The 18,562-nt window shown below is 36.9% G+C and overlaps 1 protein-coding gene and 1 long non-coding RNA gene across 5 annotated transcripts in view; one reads left to right on the top strand and one right to left on the bottom strand.

The window, feature by feature from the left end:
• LOC147583328 (uncharacterized) overlaps positions 1–9,659 on the bottom strand; it is a 53,360-nt gene extending 43,701 nt beyond the window's left edge. Inside the window, exons 1-3 of the long non-coding RNA XR_015248094.1 lie at positions 9,551–9,659; positions 8,486–8,853; positions 7,225–7,319 (exon numbers count right to left, since the gene is read on the bottom strand). This is a non-coding gene — a long non-coding RNA (uncharacterized LOC147583328). The remainder of the gene's footprint in view (positions 1–7,224; positions 7,320–8,485; positions 8,854–9,550) is intronic.
• Positions 1–18,562, top strand: part of COG5 (component of oligomeric golgi complex 5) — a 341,375-nt gene that overhangs the window by 241,624 nt on the left and 81,189 nt on the right. For all 4 annotated transcript variants that reach the window (XM_086696940.1, XM_086696941.1, XM_086696939.1 and 1 more), the window contains exons 13-14: positions 10,688–10,849; positions 13,019–13,118. In XM_086696940.1, the coding sequence (XP_086553066.1) occupies positions 10,688–10,849; positions 13,019–13,118 (262 nt within the window). The remainder of the gene's footprint in view (positions 1–10,687; positions 10,850–13,018; positions 13,119–18,562) is intronic.

Below are 18,562 nucleotides of genomic sequence, written 5' to 3'. Positions count from 1 at the left end.
TATTATTTTCAGATTTCTATTTGAACGGCAAACTGGCTTGTACATTTTCTTCAAACACTAGAATCATTCTATTTTGACAAGGCTGACTCAGGTAACAGCAAATTCTTATCACCCACCTTGTAAAAAAAAAAGTTGGGTAGATTTAAATGTTTCTCTTTCAATTTTTATTTTTCTAAATACTTAAATTGTGTCCACTGTAGTAAGAAGTTCTGACTGAGGAAATATAGGATGTAGAAGTTTTCATTAGCAAGACAAATGGCAGGACTCTAGGCTGGAAAGATAGAATGAGACTATACTCTTTTCTTCAGTAATTCATTTATGCTAAACATGGAGACTAGATAAGAACTAAAGGAAGAGGAGACAAGAAAACTGACCTCATATCTGTTGATCTACAAAGATATAAAATAAGTTTTTTTGAGTATAAAAAATAGAATATATAGTATTATGCTATTTTTGTCTTAGTTTTATTTTTAAGTCTTTATTCGTGTACCAAAAAAGACCTGAAACTATATACAACAAATGGTGATAGTGGTTTATCTCCAGGAGGTAGAATTTTTGTTTTGTATTTTGTGCTTTTCTTTAAAATTAAAAAGGGATGGAAGTAAGGCTGTAAATTCAAAGGAGAGAAAAAAATCAGAGAGGAAAAACATTCTGTGTTTTGACTAATGGGTTCGCACTGTCACCCTTTGGAGGTCAAATTCAATAAAGTAGTTGGTGCGGGGGAGGAGGTATGATCCATATACTAAAAAGCCAAAAAATCATGAGGGTAATAAGGAAACAGATACATTGGGTTATAAATATTCTTTTGAGAAGTAAGGTAGAGAAGAAAACATGAATTTGACCATGTTAACTAGCTAAAGGAAAGTTCTTGTGTTTTGTTTTTAATAATGATAGAGGGAGTGTCGACAGTGTTTCTAAATAGAAGTAGCCAGTGGAGAGGGAAAGAGATAGGAGATGCAAGAATGGAGAGAGGTAATGAATGGGACAGGGGCCTAAAAAATTAGAGTAAGGACACAAATAGCCAGGTTAGCATTTTTATCATTCACTATTCATGCTCAATTTTGGGTAGTGGTAATTTGCTGTGAAGAAAATAGAATAAGATGATGCAATAGAGTGCCCTATATAGGGTGATCAGGGACGAGCTCTATGAGTAGGTGACATTTGACCTGAGATCTGCATAATGTGAAGGAATCAGCCATGGAAGATTTGGAGTAAGATATTTGCAGGCAGAGAGAACAGCAAATTTAGAGTCCTTGAGAATCAAGGTGGAGAGATTGAGGAGTAGAAAGCTAGAACACAGTGAGCAAGAAGGAGAGGGGTACAACATGGGGTTAGAGAGGAAGGGAAGTGTAAGACCATGTAGGACCATAGACTATGGTATGGATTCAAATACAGTGGAAATCATTGCTTTTAAAAGAGGAATAATGTGAATTGATAAACCTTTTAAAATTACCACTCTGGCTCCTATGTGGACAGCTTGGAGGGGAGGTGTTACCACAGAGAAGGAAAAGTAGAAAATGGGAGCTATTTTGTTTGACTGGACAAAGGAATGATAATGGCTTGGATTAGGATGAGAGGAAGAGATGGGGAGAATTGGTCAGATTGATTCAAGATATTCGAGGGCAGGCCAATAGAACTTGCTGGTAGACTGGACCTGAGAAGAAAAGAAGAATCAAGGGTACTTGGATAAGTAATTCTGAAGTGATAAGGTTGTTAGGAGTTGCTAAAAAGGTAGCTGAATGTGAATCATATTTGGGAGTCATCATTTTGTAGATTTTTAAGATCAAGGGATTGGAGGAGATTCTATAGGAAAAGATGTCTATAAAGAGAAAAAAGAACCCTGGCCCAAGATAGGCACTCCAGAGTTGAGCAGAAGAGTGGCAACCTGCAAAGGGGACACTAAGAGAAAAACGGTGAGATGACAGGAACCCCAAGGAATGAGTTCATTTAAGTTGGAGGAGGACTAGTTCACTGTGTCACACGCTATTGAGAAGTTGACCTCTTGATATGGCAAAGTAAGGCTGTTTGAGGTCTAGGTATGGAATGGTGGGTACAAAAGTATTGTTAGAATTGATGAAAGACAAAATGGGAGAAGATTGACTTCTGGGGCGACAGCACCATCTACTCCACCGACCTACCCCCAGTGAAACTGGTGAAAACTGCAAACAGTTTTTGTTTGTTTGTTTGTTTGTTTGTTTGTTTTAATTCTCTGGAAAGAAAGAATCAACTACTCAAGAAAATCTATGGGAGTACCTGGGTGGCTTAGTTGGTTAAGTGTCCCACTCTTGTTTTTTTTTTGTTTTTGTTTTTTTTAATTTTTTTTTTTCAACGTTTATTTCTTTTTGGGACAGAGAGAGACAGAGCATGAACGGGGGAGGGGCAGAGAGAGAGGGAGACACAGAATCGGAAACAGGCTCCAGGCTCCGAGCCATCAGCCCAGAGCCCGACGCGGGGCTCAAACTCACGGACCGCGAGATCGTGACCTGGCTGAAGTCGGACGCTTAACCGACTGCGCCACCCAGGCGCCCCTCTTGTTTTTGGCTCAGGTTGCGATCTCACATTTGCAGGTTTGAGCCCCAGGTTGGGCTCTGTTCTCAGTGCAGAGCCTGCTTATGATTCTCTCTGTCTCCCTCTCTGCCTCCCTCTCCCCCCCAAAATTCTGTGAACATTCAGCGAGAATTTTGTAAGAGCGTGTGATGTTTGAACCATGAATGTTTCCTCCCTTCATCCTCCCTCCTCCCTGCTCAGCAAGGCATAGACTCCTCTCCAGACTGCAGCAGCCAAGAGCAAAGGGCTCCCTCTCCCCACAGCTTCCAACAGGAGAGCTTTATTCCTGGGAGGAGCAGAACCTCAGTGTTTCTCATTCTTCCCTCAGCTCTCTGTAGCTGAGGCTAAGTCTCAAGCAGATGAGATGAGTAGGTGGGTGCTTCCTTATAGTGAACTACCCTCACTGAAGGAGTGCAGTCTCTATCTTGTTGGACTCCCTGAAAATACTAGGGCCCCAATAAGTCTTCCCCTGGCTTTTAAAATAGTGGTTCCGTGTCAGGAAAGGCAAACTGAGAGGCCCTCAGGCTGCTGCCGACTTACCCCTAACCCCTGCCAAGTTCCTCCAGTGAGGTGTCACTTAGAAGCTCACCATTTTCTCCATCTCTAGCTCCAGAACTCTGGCACAAAAATTCTCCTGGGGGAAGAAACAAGCAGCTAAAAAGCTAGCTCCTAATCTCCTTCCAAAGTAACTGACATTATTTGCAACTTGAGGACATTTTCAAAAACAGTGGAGGTTGTGGTGAGGGGCAGGAGGAGGATATTCATGGCTCTAATGAAGATGCAGATTATACTATAGGCCAGCTAGCTCATAAGAGAGATCTGTGGGATAAGAAAACTGGGAAGAGCTCTTGGAGGTCAGATTATCAAACATGACCTCAGAAATTATTCTATCAAAGGAGCTACGATTAGATGGGATCCGTTTGGAAAGGAGTTTATGGTCCACAGCATTGTTAAAAACAGTAGAGCAATCTGTGGCCACTGAGTGTGGTCAGGGAAAGAGAGGAAACAGAACCCTGTTAAGACCACTGTTACCCCTGGGTGACTGTGCGCATCCTCAAAGCTCTGCCCCTCTGTGGTGCAACATCAAAGGCTTTGCACTGTAAGGGAGAAAGAGACTTCACAAAAATAATCCAGCCAGTCACTAAACATGCAAATAACAATAACAAGCCTCAGAGGTGTAGCGATCTAGTACCCAGAGTTGCAATAATATATTATCAGAAATGTGCAGTTTGTAACAAAAATTATGAGGCATACAAAGGAACATAACAGCGTGACCCAGAGACTGGCTATGAGAGTGACCAAACATTAGATTTAATATAATAAGACTTCACATTAGCCATAGAAAATTGTTGACAGAACTAAAGGAAAATATGATTAAGTAAAGGACTATATGATGGCAATGTTGCCATAAAGAATAGAGAATATCCATAAAAAGATGAAAATTATAAAAAAAATCAAAAAGAAGGGCTGGAATTGAATAGTTTAGTAATTGAAATTTAAAAAATCACTAGAGGGATTCAACAATAGATTTGAATTGACATTAAAAAGAACTAGCCAGGGGATGACTGGGTGGCTCAGTTGGGTAAGCATCTGACTCTTGACTTCAGCTCAGATCATGATCTCACAGTCATGAGATCAAGCCCCATGTGGGGTTCTGCACTGCTTGGGATTCTCTCTCTCTCCCTTTCTCTTTCAGCCTCTCCCCCTCTCAAAAGAAAGAAAAAGAAAGAAAGAAAGAAAGAAAGAAAGAAAGAAAGAAAGAAAGAAAGAAAGGGAGGGAAGAAAGAGAGGGAGGGAGGAAGGAAGGAAGGAAGAGGGAGGGAGGGAGACATAAATACAATACAATACAATCCATACATAGATATTTTAAAAATGAGCCAAATTGGAAACTAGATTTATGTAAGCCTAGGAACAGATAGGAAAAAATGAAGAAAAATGAATACAGCCTCAAAGAAATGTGTGAACACACCAATATATATGCAGTAGTACCACAATATGAGGAGAGAGAGAAAGGGGAAGAAAAAATACTCAAAGAACTAATGGCTGAAAACTTCCCAAATTTATTGAAAAACAACATACATACTCAGGAAGCTCAAAAAATTCCAAATAGGATTAACTCATACAGACCATAAACAGGCACATCATAGTAAAAGTGTTGAAAGTTAAAGACAAGTAGAAAATCTTGATAGCAGGCAAAGAAAAACTACTTGTCACTTATAAGGGAACCCCAAAAGATTGAGAGCTGACTTCTTAGAAGAAACAAAGGAGGCCAGAAGGTAGTGGGCTCAACATGCTCAAAGGAAGAAACTGAACCAACAATCCTATATCCAGTAAAGCTGTTGTTCATAAAGAAGAGAAAACTTACCTAGACAAACAAAAACTGAGAGACTTTCTTCCTAGCTGACCTAACTTACAAGAAATACTAAAGGAAGTTCTTCAGGCCCAATGCCAGGTTTCCTCTTGGTAATTCAAGTACACGCAAATGAAGAGCCCCTAATAATGATAGTTGTGAAATTATAAAAGATACTATAAATGCATATTTTCTCATTTCTTCTCTTAAGTGATTTAAAATGCAGTTGTATAAAATACATATAGAATGTGTTGTTGGGCTTGCAACATATAGAAATGTAATACATGTGTATACATTTGCCAATAAGAACATAAAGGAGGTAGGTGGGAGCAGAGCCATAATGTACTATGGAAACGATGACAGATGGTAGAGTGATAATCATAACAACTTATTGCTGGATTTGTAACATTAGTACACATAATATGTATAGTAGTATTACCACAAAGATAAAATACTTAGGAAGAAATGTAACAGGGGCGCCTGGGTGGCGCAGTCGGTTAAGCGTCCGGCTTCAGCCAGGTCACGATCTCGCGGTCCGTGAGTTCGAGCCCCGCGTCGGGCTCTGGGCTGATGGCTCAGAGCCTGGAGCCTGTTTCCGATTCTATGTCTCCCTCTCTCTGCCCCTCCCCTGTTCATGCTCTGTCTCTCTCTGTCCCAAAAATAAATAAACGTTGAAAAAAAAAAAATTTAAAATAAAAAAAAAAAAAAAAAGAGATGTAACAAAAGAAGTATAAAGCTTACACTCTGGGAATGACAAAATATTGCTGAAAGAAATTAAAGATCTAAAGAAATGAGAAACATTTCATGTTCACGAATCACAAGACCTAACAGCATTAAGATAGCAGTACTTCCCAAATGGATCTACAGATTCACCTCAGTTGCTATCAGAATCTGTAGAAAGTATTTGTAGAAAGAAACAAGCTGATTCTAAAGTTCATATGAAATTGCAGGGTACCTGGAATGATCAAATCAATATTGAAAAAAAAGAGTAAAGTAGGAGTCATGCTGTGAAATTGCAGGGTACCTGGAATGACCAAATCAATATTGAAAAAAAAAAAAAAGAGTGAAGTAGAAGTCATGCTTCCCAGTTGCAAAACTTACTACAAAGTAATGGTAATCAAGATGATATGGTACTGGCACAAGGAGAGACATATTGATCAATGGAATAGAATTGAGAATCCAGAAAAATAAATAAATAACCATGCATCCATGGTCAGCTGATTTTCAAAAGCTTGTCAAGATCATTCAGTGGAGAAAGAATGATGATTAGTGGTAAGACAACTGGATGGCTTCATTCAAAAGGAACCTTACCTCACACCATATACAAAAATTAACTCAGAATGGATCAAAAAATGAAATGTAAGGTCAAAAATATAAAACAGAAGAAAATGTAAAGATAAGTCTTCATGACTTAGGGTTTGACAAAGAATTCTTAGCTATGACACCAAAGGCATGAGCAACAAAAGAGAAAATACATATATTGGACTATTTGTACTTCAAAGGACACCATCAAGAGTGGGAGAAAATATTTGCAACTCAAATATCTGTCAATGAACTTGTATGTAGAATATGTAAGAGACCTTTGAATTCAACAATAAAAGACAACTTCCCCAATTAAAAAATGGGCAAGGATCTGAGTAGACATACTTCCAAAGAAGTATGACAAATGGCCCCAAAGTAGACAAGTGGCCCAAAAACACATGACAATATGCTTAACATCAGGAAAATACAAATCAGAACCACAGTGAGTTAGCACTTTACACCACCAATATGCCTTTATCAAAAAGGTATTAACAAGTGTTGGCAAGGATGTGAAAAAATTAGAACCCTCAGAGGTTACTGGTGGAAATCTAAAATGGCACAGGGCTTTGGAAAGCAGTTTGGTAGTTACTAAACACAGATACCAGCAATTCTACTCCTAGATACGTACCTAAGACAAATAAAAACATATTTGGGGGAGGGTGGAATGAGGAATTATTGTTTAATGGGTATAGTTTCTGTATGGGATCATGAAAAAGTTCCAGAATGTATGGTGGTGATGGTTGCACAACCAAGTAGGAATGTACTTAATGCCACTGAACTGTACACTTAAAAATGGCCACAATGGTAAACTTTGTTATGTATATTTTACCACAAAATGGAACATTAAGCAGATTTTTTAAATGTTTACACAGATTTGTAATAAATGTTTATAGCAGTATTATTCATAATAGCCGAAAGGTAGAAACAGCCCAAGTGTCCTTCAGCAGAGTAGTGGGTAAACAAACAGTGGTATATCCATATAATGGAATACTATTCAGCCATAAAAAGGAACGAAGTACTAATACCTGCTACAACATGGATGAAACTCGAAGACATTCTGCTGAGTGAAAGAAGCCAGTCACAAAAATCATATACTGTATGATCCCATTCATATGAAAGTCTAGAATAGCAAATTATGGAGATAAAAACTAGTATTAGTAGTTGGTTAGGATTGGGGTTGGAGTAAGGGGTTAAAGGGGTTATAATTGAAGAGTATAGTTTCTTTTTGAGGCGATGAAAATGTTCTAAAACCGAGTATGGTGATGGTTGCGCCTATCTGTGGCTATCCGAAAAATTGTACACTTTAAAATTGGTTTGAATTGTACACTTTAAAAATGGTTGAATGTGGGGGCACCTGTGTGGCTCAGTCAGTTAGGCGTCTGACTTTGGCTCAGGTCATGACCTCACGGTTTGTGAGTTCAAGCCCCGTGTCAGGCTCTGTGCCAACACCTCAGAGCCTGGAGCCTGCTTCAGATTCTGTGTCTCCCTCTCTCTCTGCCCTTCCCCTGCTCGTGCTCTCTTTCTCGCTCAAGAATAAATAAACATTTAAAAAAAATTTTTAAAAACAGTTGAGGGGCGCCTGGGTGGCGCAGTCGGTTAAGCTTCCGACTTCAGCCAGGTCACGATCTCGCGGTCCGTGAGTTCGAGCCCCGCGTCAGGCTCTGGGCTGATGGCTCGGAGCCTGGAGCCTGTTTCCGATTCTGTGTCTCCCTCTCTCTCTGCCCCTCCCCCGTTCATGCTCTGTCTCTCTCTGTCCCAAAAATAAACGTTGAAAAAAAAACATTTAAAAAAAAAAAAACAGTTGAATATGAATTCCAAATGTGAATTATCTTTCAGTTTTTTAAAAAGCAGTTTTTTAAAGAACGGGAAAGGAGGAAGTAGATGCAGTTCTTCACAGAAGTTTAGAAGAAAAAGGAGTAAAGCTACTTTTTTCTTTGACATTATAAGGAAAATCACAGAGGATAGATACAGTTACAAAGAAAGAAAAAAGCTAGGGAAGTCCAAGGTGATGAAAGCTATTGCCAGTGGTTTGGTCTTAGAGTAAAGTAGCAGCAAATGGTCACCTATAGAGAGCAGGGGCTGCTAGTGCAGAATTTCGAGTTAATACCTTGCGCTTTAGGTCTCTTGAAAGTAAGGGGTTAGCATAAATGTATAATAGATACAATTTTCTTTTTCTCTGCAAAATGTGGGTGGCATAGCAGCAGGTACAGAAATCATCTAAATAAGATATTCTTAGAGCTTTGAAAGGAAGATGAATTAGAAAAATCAAGATGCTAATGAGAGTACCTTGAAATGGTTGGCTGCGGATAGAGGATAGACTGGTGAATATCATGATGGAGTAGGAGAGTCAGAAAAGGTTCCATAGCATTGATCGCAGTAAGGTCTAAGAGCAAGTTCTTTTGAGTAAAATCTCACTCCTTTATTGACATAAAAAAAGCCTGGCATGGTATTTTCCATCTGTTTTCTGTTTGACTTCATCTTGTACCACTCTCCTATCACTGAGGTGCTTGCTTCTCTAAGTTTTTAGCCAACAAAGCCAGGTGTGGCCCCTCCTCAGGGCCTTTGCACTTCCTGTTTTCTTTGCATGGAAATCTCCATCGCTTTGCTCACTCTTTTCCTTCAGATGTGCTCAGCAAACCTTCTTTTGCCTTATCCTGTACAATATAGGATGAAAAAAAATGAGAAAGTCATCTAAACACATTGTTTCTGGCTTACTTCATTTTTCTCTTAAAACTTACGACTCATATTCCATATTTAAATCATTTAAAAACTTGTATTTATTTTTCTGAGTATCTTATTAGCAACGTTAAGCTTCTCATTTAGTGAGCGGTAAGAGGACAGGGAATTTTAATTGACTTTACTACTATATTTCCCACATCTAGGAAGTATCTGGCAAATCGGAGAGACTTAATAGTATAGAGGGAAGGAGATGAGGTAAGTTGAAGGTGTGAAAAGTTGTCTTCAAGGTTGGAGAGCAAGAAGTAGAGCAGTTCAAAATGATGACTCAACTATGGAAGCTTCATAGTAAAGCTAAAATAAAAGTAGACTTCTAATACAAGATAGGTTTCAGGAAAGTTATCAGTTTCGACATTGTAGTCACTAAGGATCTTCACTGCAATTCGGAGACCAGGAAGAGTGTTAGTACTTATAATTCAGAACTGAAATGTCTGCAGAAGAGGAAAGAGGCTTCTTAAGGTCGGTAAATGACAGGAGCAAAAACAGAACACATTTAAGTAGATGGTGTGGACTTCAATAGAGGATTGCCTCTGGCAGATTTAGACACTAGTTCCTCCCTGTTCCATTGTGTTCTATCTTCACCTATTACAGAAAACACTATAGTTAGCACTCTACCTGCACATTTCTTCACTGCCTTGTAAAGTGCTTTTAATCTACATCTTCCCAGCACTTAACAAGGGCCTGGGACATGGTATTCTCAGCAAATATGTGCTGAGGGAAATACTTGTTGAATGAGAAATGTTAAGAGATAACTATGGAATTATGATGTACGAGCCAAGAGCATTGTGACCTCTAGGGCTTGTTAGTTGGCCAGAAAGGGTGGGAAGGGAGAAAGCCAGTTTTCCTAAATTACATGAAGGAGCAGGTCAGATGTTTTCAAGGTTAACACTTAGAATGAAGGGAGATTTGTTTAAAAAAATAAATAAATAAAGACAATGGAAGGACTGGTAGAAGGATTATAAACAAGGGCCATGTAAGGAGATGCAGAGTTAATTACAGGAATAAGAAAGCAAATGGAAATAATGGTTATAGACATTTGATAATAATTGTCAAAGGAAAAATATAAGACCCAATAGTTGGACTGCTAAATGAAAATGCAAATAATTTAAGACATGGGAAGATGAAAGAGGAAAGAAGGACGTTCTGGTTTGTGAGAAATATTATACAACAAATTAGCTTAGAACCCCAATTGGGAGTATTTATGTGACTGTAGGACTTTGACAAACACTTTTTATTTTGTCCTCGTTCTGTTAGTTTGGCATGGGAAGGCTGATAAAAGCCTAGAACCTGTGAACTTCCCTCTCAGCGAGCTCCCTGGGAAATGGCAGCTGTGGCACAAAGGGTCAAGTGAGTGGAGCAGGTTTCTACACACCTGGCTGTCTCGTGAGGCTTTCAGACTCTCTAGAATCTGGATTTCCTCCACAAAGGCATAGCCCCATTAGAATTAAAAAGACTTTACATTGTTATTCTCTTAGTTTCAAATGACAGACTTACTACAGTAGATACCAATATAAATTGTATTACATTTATATGTAGGACTTATGTATAGGTTAAGATGTTTAGTTCTTAATACATGTTTAGTCATGAAATGTATTTGTAAATATATAAATTTTTAAACTTTTTCCTTTTTGTTCATAGAGAGTTACATTTTATATAGAGGATAGATTTGTAAGAAAGGCATTCACACTCCAATACAGTAGCATTTAGTTTTATATAATCTGAATTCATTTTTAATACATTTTGTTCCCACAGCCCCGAAAAGGCTTTGAAAGACTCACTGCAACCCTATGAAGCTGCTTATTTATCAAAATCTTTATCTCGACTCTTTGATCCTATCAACTTGGTTTTTCCCCCTGGTGGTCGCAATCCTCCTTCTGCAGATGAACTTGAAGGTATCATTAAAACTATAGCAAGGTACGGATTTTTATGTAATGACATGCTATAAAATGCCTGCCACATTTGTTAGTGATGTTTTAATTTACTTCAAATTATTCAAGTAATTAGTCCTGCAATTAAATCAAGGGGTTTGCAGTGAATCAGTGCATATACAGAAAGTACTTAAGATTCCAATTAATAAAACCCTTTAAATACAGTCTAAAAATAGCTTATAATTATTCTGTATCTTGTCAAGGATGAAAAGTAAACCTAATTTTTATGCCATAGTAAATATCCAGTGTTACACAGTAAAATAGCATAAAAATAATTTTACAAATTGAGAAACTAAAGTATAGAGCTTAATGTTTTTTATCTTAAGTCCATAAAGTACTTCATGCACAGGATATTACAGTCTTGATTAGCCTACCTGTGTGTGTGGCTATTTTGAGCTTCCTAAGTAAACATGACAGCTTTTAAAATGCTCAAAAGGTGAGGTATCCTGGTAGAGGTGCTACCTGAATGCTTGCAGACGATATAATTGTACTGGTGCCTTAGACATTTACAGTTACCCAGATTCATCTGCAGTTAAGACTGTCTCAGCTCCTATCATAGCTAACAAGTTGTCCTAACAGGAGGTCTGTACATTTGTAGATGAACATTTTGAGAAATAAAATAGTTCAGGCAATATAGGATCAAAGTATAGAACTGTCTAGATGGTTTTAGACTACACATTTGAAGGTGGCGATTCTGAGGCATGTGAGAGGAAGACTAAGAAGCCACAGGTATAATGTCCACAAGCATATATCCAGCTGCAAGTGTACCTTACCTACGCAGTATCTAAATTGCTCTGCATCTTGATCTTAAATCTTTTCACAATTATCATGACTTTTCCAAAGTCCTAATTCTAGATTGTTTTTACCCTCAGGTCTCTGTTAGGTCTCTGTTAATCTGTTTGGTTTGGTAGTGACAACAGTAGTCTTGGATTCAACCTGATCTTTTAACCTATTTATGAAAATATTAAAGGGGCATCTCTCCCATTCCTCTGGACAGTTTGGCAATGCTGTAATCAAATACAACATGGAGCTCGAAGAAGCATGGTTATGCCCAGTATTCAGTAGAACTTAAAAGTCACCATTAATAAAGTTATGTCTCCCTATTTATGAAAGTACATTTTTATGGCGCACAATATACACTAGTGTTGCTTCAAAGTCTTTCACTTTCTTCATAAAGAGAATCTGTTAAGTGCCAAGATTTGTTTGCTACTTCAGACACAATAATTACCTTTTCCTGCTTTCTACCTATATATGGGGTTTTGTGCAGTTTTGAACTCCTGGTATTTTTCCATGGTCTTGGTAAATACTTTTTTTTTTTTTTTTTTGGGCATTCAGCTCAAACATCTCAATCTATTGTTAAAGTTGAAAATAAGTATGACAAGAAACACTTCAAGAATCCAAATTTTAAATTTTCAAATTAGGGGGTGCCTGGGTGACTAAGTCAATTGAGTGTGTGACTCTTGATTTTGGCTCAAAATCCCAGGGTTGTGGGGTTGAGCCCTGCATTGGGCTCCACACTGAACATGGAGCCTGTTTAGGATTCTCTTTCTCTCTCCCTCCTGCCCCTTTCCCCAGGGCTCGCTCTCGCTCGCTCACTCTCTCTCTCTCAAAGATAAATAAATAAAATAAAATTTCACATTCTATCTTTGTTATGTTTTTAATATATTTAAAAAGCTACTCTACAAAATAGCATGAATTGGCATAATTTCTGCAGAAACTGAGCATCTTTATGTATCATGTGTAATTTATATTTTTAGCCTCTGTCCTTCCAAGGTCATCATTTCCATTCAAAAGCTGTCATTTCCTTGCAGATGTCTGTGATATGCAGTGTCTCTAATTGCACTTATCAGTATTAACAAGAGTGCTACTTTAAAAATCTGTACACAATTTACTCTTTTAATCACAGCCTGAACCCACACATGATGTGCTTTTATTAATGAGAAACTGGTCATTAACCAAGCCATCTCAAAGCACTTTTTCTTAATGCTGAATTTAGGAAGAAAAATGAAACAATGCAACCAATTCTTGGAAGCAGTCCATGAAGTCTATAAAAAGAATCATCACATTGCTTATTGGGTTTAAGTTTATATGTTGTCCTTTACTTTGTTGATGAACTATGTTGCTAATAATTAAAGTCTGTTTTTGTTTTCTCCAGTGAACTAAATGTAGCTGCTGTAGACGCAGACCTCACAATAGCTGTGTCTAAAAACGTGGCAAAGACCATCCAGTTATACGGTGTAAAATCGGAGCAGCTTGTAAGTGATATCCCTTCTGGAAACTATAATGATTTTGCTTAAAATTGCTAATTATACTTGCCTAAGTATAAATATTGAATTGACTGAATATTAATTTACTGGTGTTTTTACTTTAGTGAAATTCTGAAACTTTCTGATGAATTTGAACCAAAAAAAAGTTGGATCTAGTAAAAAGTGATCCTCCTACCATTGTTCTACTTTTACAATGCAAGAAAGTTTTATAAGGTTTTAAAAACAAAACGAAACAAAACAAATGCCTGTACTGGGGTGCCTGGGTGGCTCAGTCAGTTAAGCATCAGAGTCTTGGTTTCAGCCCAGGTCATGATCTCACAGTCCGTGGGATTGAGCCCCGCGTTGGGCTCTGTGCTGACAGCATGGAGCCTGCTTGGGATTCTCTCTCTCTCTGCCCCTCCCCCACTCACACTGTCTCTCGGTCTTTCTCTGAAACTTTTTTTAAAAATGCCTGTACTACCTTATAGTCTAATTTTGTGTGTGTGTGTGTGTGTGTATTTAATATAATTATCTCAGATTGATCAAAATTCCCCTCTGGTGTGACTGCTCACCCAGATACCATTCTTTCAGTTACCTATTGTGAAAGTGACTTGAACTGTTAAAAAAAATGATTAGAGGAAGTGAACTGCTTAAAACTGTAATAAAAAATGTTGATTTACTTTTGAAAAGTTTTAACCATAGAGCGCGGAAGTTTAACCCTAAAATAATTTTGTTTGAAAGATTATTTTATTTGTATTTAAAATAATAGCTAAATAACTGAATCATGATCCTAATTCTGTGCATTAATGTTTTAAAGTTAAGTACACATATTTAACTAGTATATATGTATGCTAACTGAAATCCAAATATTAAGGCTTTAATATATTTTCATCTGTGTTGATTAATTTTAAGGAATGTGCCAGAATCTCTACGATCTGTACAGAGGTGACCAACCATGTTTTCAGTTTAGCCTCTGATTGCTCCCAAATCAAATATCATAAAATGAAGTAATCTGATTTTACCTATATGCTTGTAGTTCTAGTTGGTTCTGGAATGATATTTCGGGTACATTGGTAGCAAATTGAACTGAAAGAATTTGCATAAAATGATCGTTGGTGGTAACGATCATAAGGCTTCTTTCAGTTCCAACGGATGGCCAGATTTTGTTTGCATATTAATGTGCTATTTTCCATTCAGTTGTTCTTATAGCCTTGATAAGCAATTTAGAAGCATCTTTTTAAAACTTTATTGAAAACTGGTCCTACAGAGACCATGGAAGCTCTTTATAGGTAATTAGTTGACTAATTTTTCTCTCAAACTTTTTAAATAGAAGCCTTATTATGATATTCATTGCTTTAAAAAACATTTGTTGCTATAAATGAAATTCAGTATTACATCCAATAGAGTTCATTATAGTTACTGAAAATGTCAGGAAATCATTCGATGGTCCCACCTGAGGACAGCATGATAAGGAAGAGCCAGCATATGTATAGAAAATACTTTTCATTTCTGCTGTAGCAGGGGGCAGTGGTATTGTAACATGTGGCTTCAGTTAAGGTGATAACGGTAAAGGCTTTGACAAAATTAAAATACATCAACAGACATTTGACTGTGATACTGTTGGTCAGATAGTCTGTGACCCTGATTACTCAGGCCTACCAAACCTACAATGCTGAAGGCTAACCAGAAAGTCCTTTTCAACTTTGATTTTAGTGCAGAAAGAACACCTAAACGTTAATAAGAGTACAAAAAGCATCATATGCTTTATTTTTAAAATATTAATTAAGGACTTAGGTAACATTTTAGTATATATCTCTTATTTTTGGCTAGTAGTACTATTTCTGTTACTTCTTTATCTTAAGTTTGATGTTTTTTATTCTTTGATCTTGCCATATTCCTATTCTTTCAGAATTATTTCTCTGAAAACATTTAGAGGAAAATAGCCAGTATTAAGTCTTCAGTGGGAGAAAGACTTGAAACAGAATTTGAATTAGAATATCTACTTTATCTGTAAATGGAAATGTTGGCTTGAAATATGGCATGATATTTCTGTAAATGGAGGATTCTTTTTATAGATGAAAAATTTAAGTCCACAAGGTTGAAAAGTGACAGAAATCAGATCCTTAATGGAATGTTCAAGTAGTGAGATGAAGGAAAGCTAGAATTTTTGAGACAAACATGCTTTCAAAAAGGGGGACTTGAAAATATATAACTTAAAATGTAGAATGAGCTGCTTTCCTGAATCCTAAATTTATTTCCCTAAAGGTCAGTTGTGCAAGTTTGTTGGCTATCAGAATGTTTTAGTATACTTAACTACAGCTTGAATTCCTGTCAGGAGGAAAGCTCATAAAAGGATTTCTCAAGTTGATCCTTAATGTGGACCATCTTTGTGGTCATCTCAGTCATTCTGTGTAGTTAGATAAATTCTTCCACATGCTTAACAGCTATGTTATTTGTTTTCAACCTCTTTGTTTTAATATTCTAGGACACAGTAGAGTATAACATAATAAATTGTATGTATATACTACATATATGGCACATATATGTGCATATAATAATCTGGAATTGTTTTATCATTACACATGTGTTATTTTTTCTAAGGTTTTCTGTTATTAATCACCAATGTTATGTGTCATATAAACCTAAACCTCTGTAGGGACTAATTCTTAGATTCGTTTTTATGACTCTTACATGGTACCAGAGAATTCATTTCTTGAGGTTAGAGAAAGGCCATAAAAATAACTACAGTTACTAAACATTTATAGTGGCTTGGATTATGCCAAGCCATTTATATGTATTATCTTATTTACTTCACAGTAATCCTATGTAATGGAAGTAGCGATACCTGCCACTACAAAATGTGGAAATTAAGGCTGAGAAAAGTTAATAGCATGCCTGATACAGACTGGTAAAAGTAGAATGCTGGCCAACAAGTGTTGAAACTAGCATTTAAACTCAGATTTGACTCTAGACCAAGCTTTCAAACTGCATTGTATCTCAACACAAATACATCTTTCTTTTTTATTTAAGAAATGTGAAATTGTTTTTGTGATTTACTTATTTACTTATTCACTTAATTACTTTACAATATGACATAGAGATCTAAATCTAATATATGCATGATATATATTATTTATATACTATAGTTTATTTAACTTGTGTTCTTAGTGGATAGTGTTTTGATCCCTAACAAAATGATACAAACTGGGTGACTTATAACCAACATAAATAATGTCAATTAAAGAGGCCCCTGAGTGGCTCAGTCTGTTAAGCGTCTGACTTTGGCTCAGGTCATGATCTCACAGCTTGTGAGTTCAAGCCCTGCATCGGGCTCTATGCTGACATCTCAGAGCCTGGAGCCTGCTTCAGAATCTGTGTCTCTCTCTCCTTCTCTGTGCCCCTCCCCTGCTAGTGTGCGCGCACGTGCTGTCAAAAATAAATAAACTTAAAAAAAATTTTTTTTAAAATAATGTCAATTATAAACAACATTCATTTATTTCTCACAATTCTGAGGCCTGGAAAGTCCAAGATGAAGGCACTAGCCGATTTGGTGTCTGGTGAGACACCTTTGCTAGCTCACTGATGGCTGTCTTTTCATTGTAACCTCACAGGGAAGAGGGCACGGGGCTTTTTAAAGCCTTTTTTATAAGGGCACTAATCTCTCTTGTGACATAATCACCTCCCAAAGGCCCCCCTTCCTTGCGTGTTAGAGTTCAACATATAAGTCAGGAATGGGGTGAGTGGGAAGGATACAAACATTCAGATCATAGCAGATATTTAGATGGTTTAGTAATTTAGAAAAAACAGGGATTTAACCTTGAATTCTCACATGTGAGTTATAACCAAGAAGGGTTTACTTCCTCTAGTATGTATTTAATTTAGTATGTAATGTGAATATCAGCTTCATGGGTACCCTTTTGTAAAAAGGAGATCACTGGTTTTTTAGACTGTCTTTATTTAAAAGTTCTTATTCATTTGTCTTGACTGACAGTAGTTGTGAAGTTATAAGTAATTTACTAAGCAGAAAAAAAAAATTACTGAGTAGAATTTATGTTCAAAATACATACCTATAGATGTATATATCACATTTTAGGATTGAACTGAACAAATTGATTATTTAATGTTTATGTATTGGTAATTTATATGGTTCTGAAATGTGACCTTTAGAAGAAAATGTCATTAGACCTCGCAAGTTTGAATCAATGTTTTCCTTGTCCTCTATATATTAAAATGAAATTAAAATATTACTATAAAGAAGTTATTGTGCCTTTACAAACCTTTATAGGCTTGTAAACTTGTGATGTCAAAATTAGAGGCAGATATACTAAAAAGTAGTCCTTTTAAAAGGTAAGCTGTAAGGACATTTTCCAACAGTAACCATTATCTGATGGTTTCAGGGAATGACATCTAGAATCTTGGGGTAAATGTCAAGTGTTGTAAACTGTGAGAAAGTAGATTGGCATTTAATTAGGTTGCAGACCATTTAAATGGAAACAGTAATAGGAATGACATTTAAGGGGAAGTTTCAACTTTAATGCAGGTCAGTAGCTGTGTATGAGGTCAGTAGTTTTAGATGGCAGTAGGGTTTTGTGGTTTTTTTTTGTTTTTTGTTTTTTGTTTTTTTTTAAACGCTTTGTAAATATACCCTTTATTCTTTGTGTGATTTCATAAGCAATTTGGAGACTTGACATTCCTATAGTGGAAGAAAACCTACATGTGTGATATTTAAACGATGATACAGAAACATGAGTTCAACTTTTTTTAGTTTTAAAAGGATTATTTAATGCAGATTTAAATGTCATCTACCTGGATACTGCTCCATATAATATCATATGATAATATTCTATATTATTAACATTAAAATAATAAAAAGTTTTAAAAATATGTAATCACTTGGGAGAATTTTTATATTATGTACAAATAGACAAAACATATCAGTAGATTCTTTTGGCCCAAATGCACTTTAGCTATAATACAAACACACTGAGCCCTTTAGGTTACCTACCCTCTCGATTCATAGACAGCCTTCTACTCTTTCTTACCTCCATTCTTGCATTTAACTATTTTAGGATCACTCCTTCTTTCCCTTGAGATCACTTTCTGACTTGCTTCCCAGACTTGTGAGAGCTTGATTTTCTGCAGGCTGTGCCAGGTCCGTAGTAAATGGTCATGCTGGTTTAGAATTCAGGGGGACACCTGGGTGACTCAGTTAAGCGTCCGACTTCAGCTCAGGTCATGATCTCACAGTTCGTGGGTTTGAGCCATGTGTCAGGCGGTGTGCTGACAGCTTGCTCAGAGCCTGGAGCCTGCTTCATCCTGTGTCTCCTTCTCTCTCTGCCCCTCCCCCGCTTGTGCTCTGTCTCTCAAAAATAAATAAATGTTAAAAAAAAAGATTTTTAGTAGGTACAACCAAGCAATTGCACTACTAGGTATTTATCCAAGGGATACAGGTG

This window comes from Puma concolor, chromosome A2 (assembly GCF_028749965.1).
Source record: "Puma concolor isolate L17-30 chromosome A2, mPumCon1.1.hap2, whole genome shotgun sequence".
Classification (NCBI taxonomy): Eukaryota; Metazoa; Chordata; class Mammalia; order Carnivora; family Felidae; genus Puma; species Puma concolor.
This window is presented reverse-complemented; position numbering and strand designations above follow the sequence as displayed.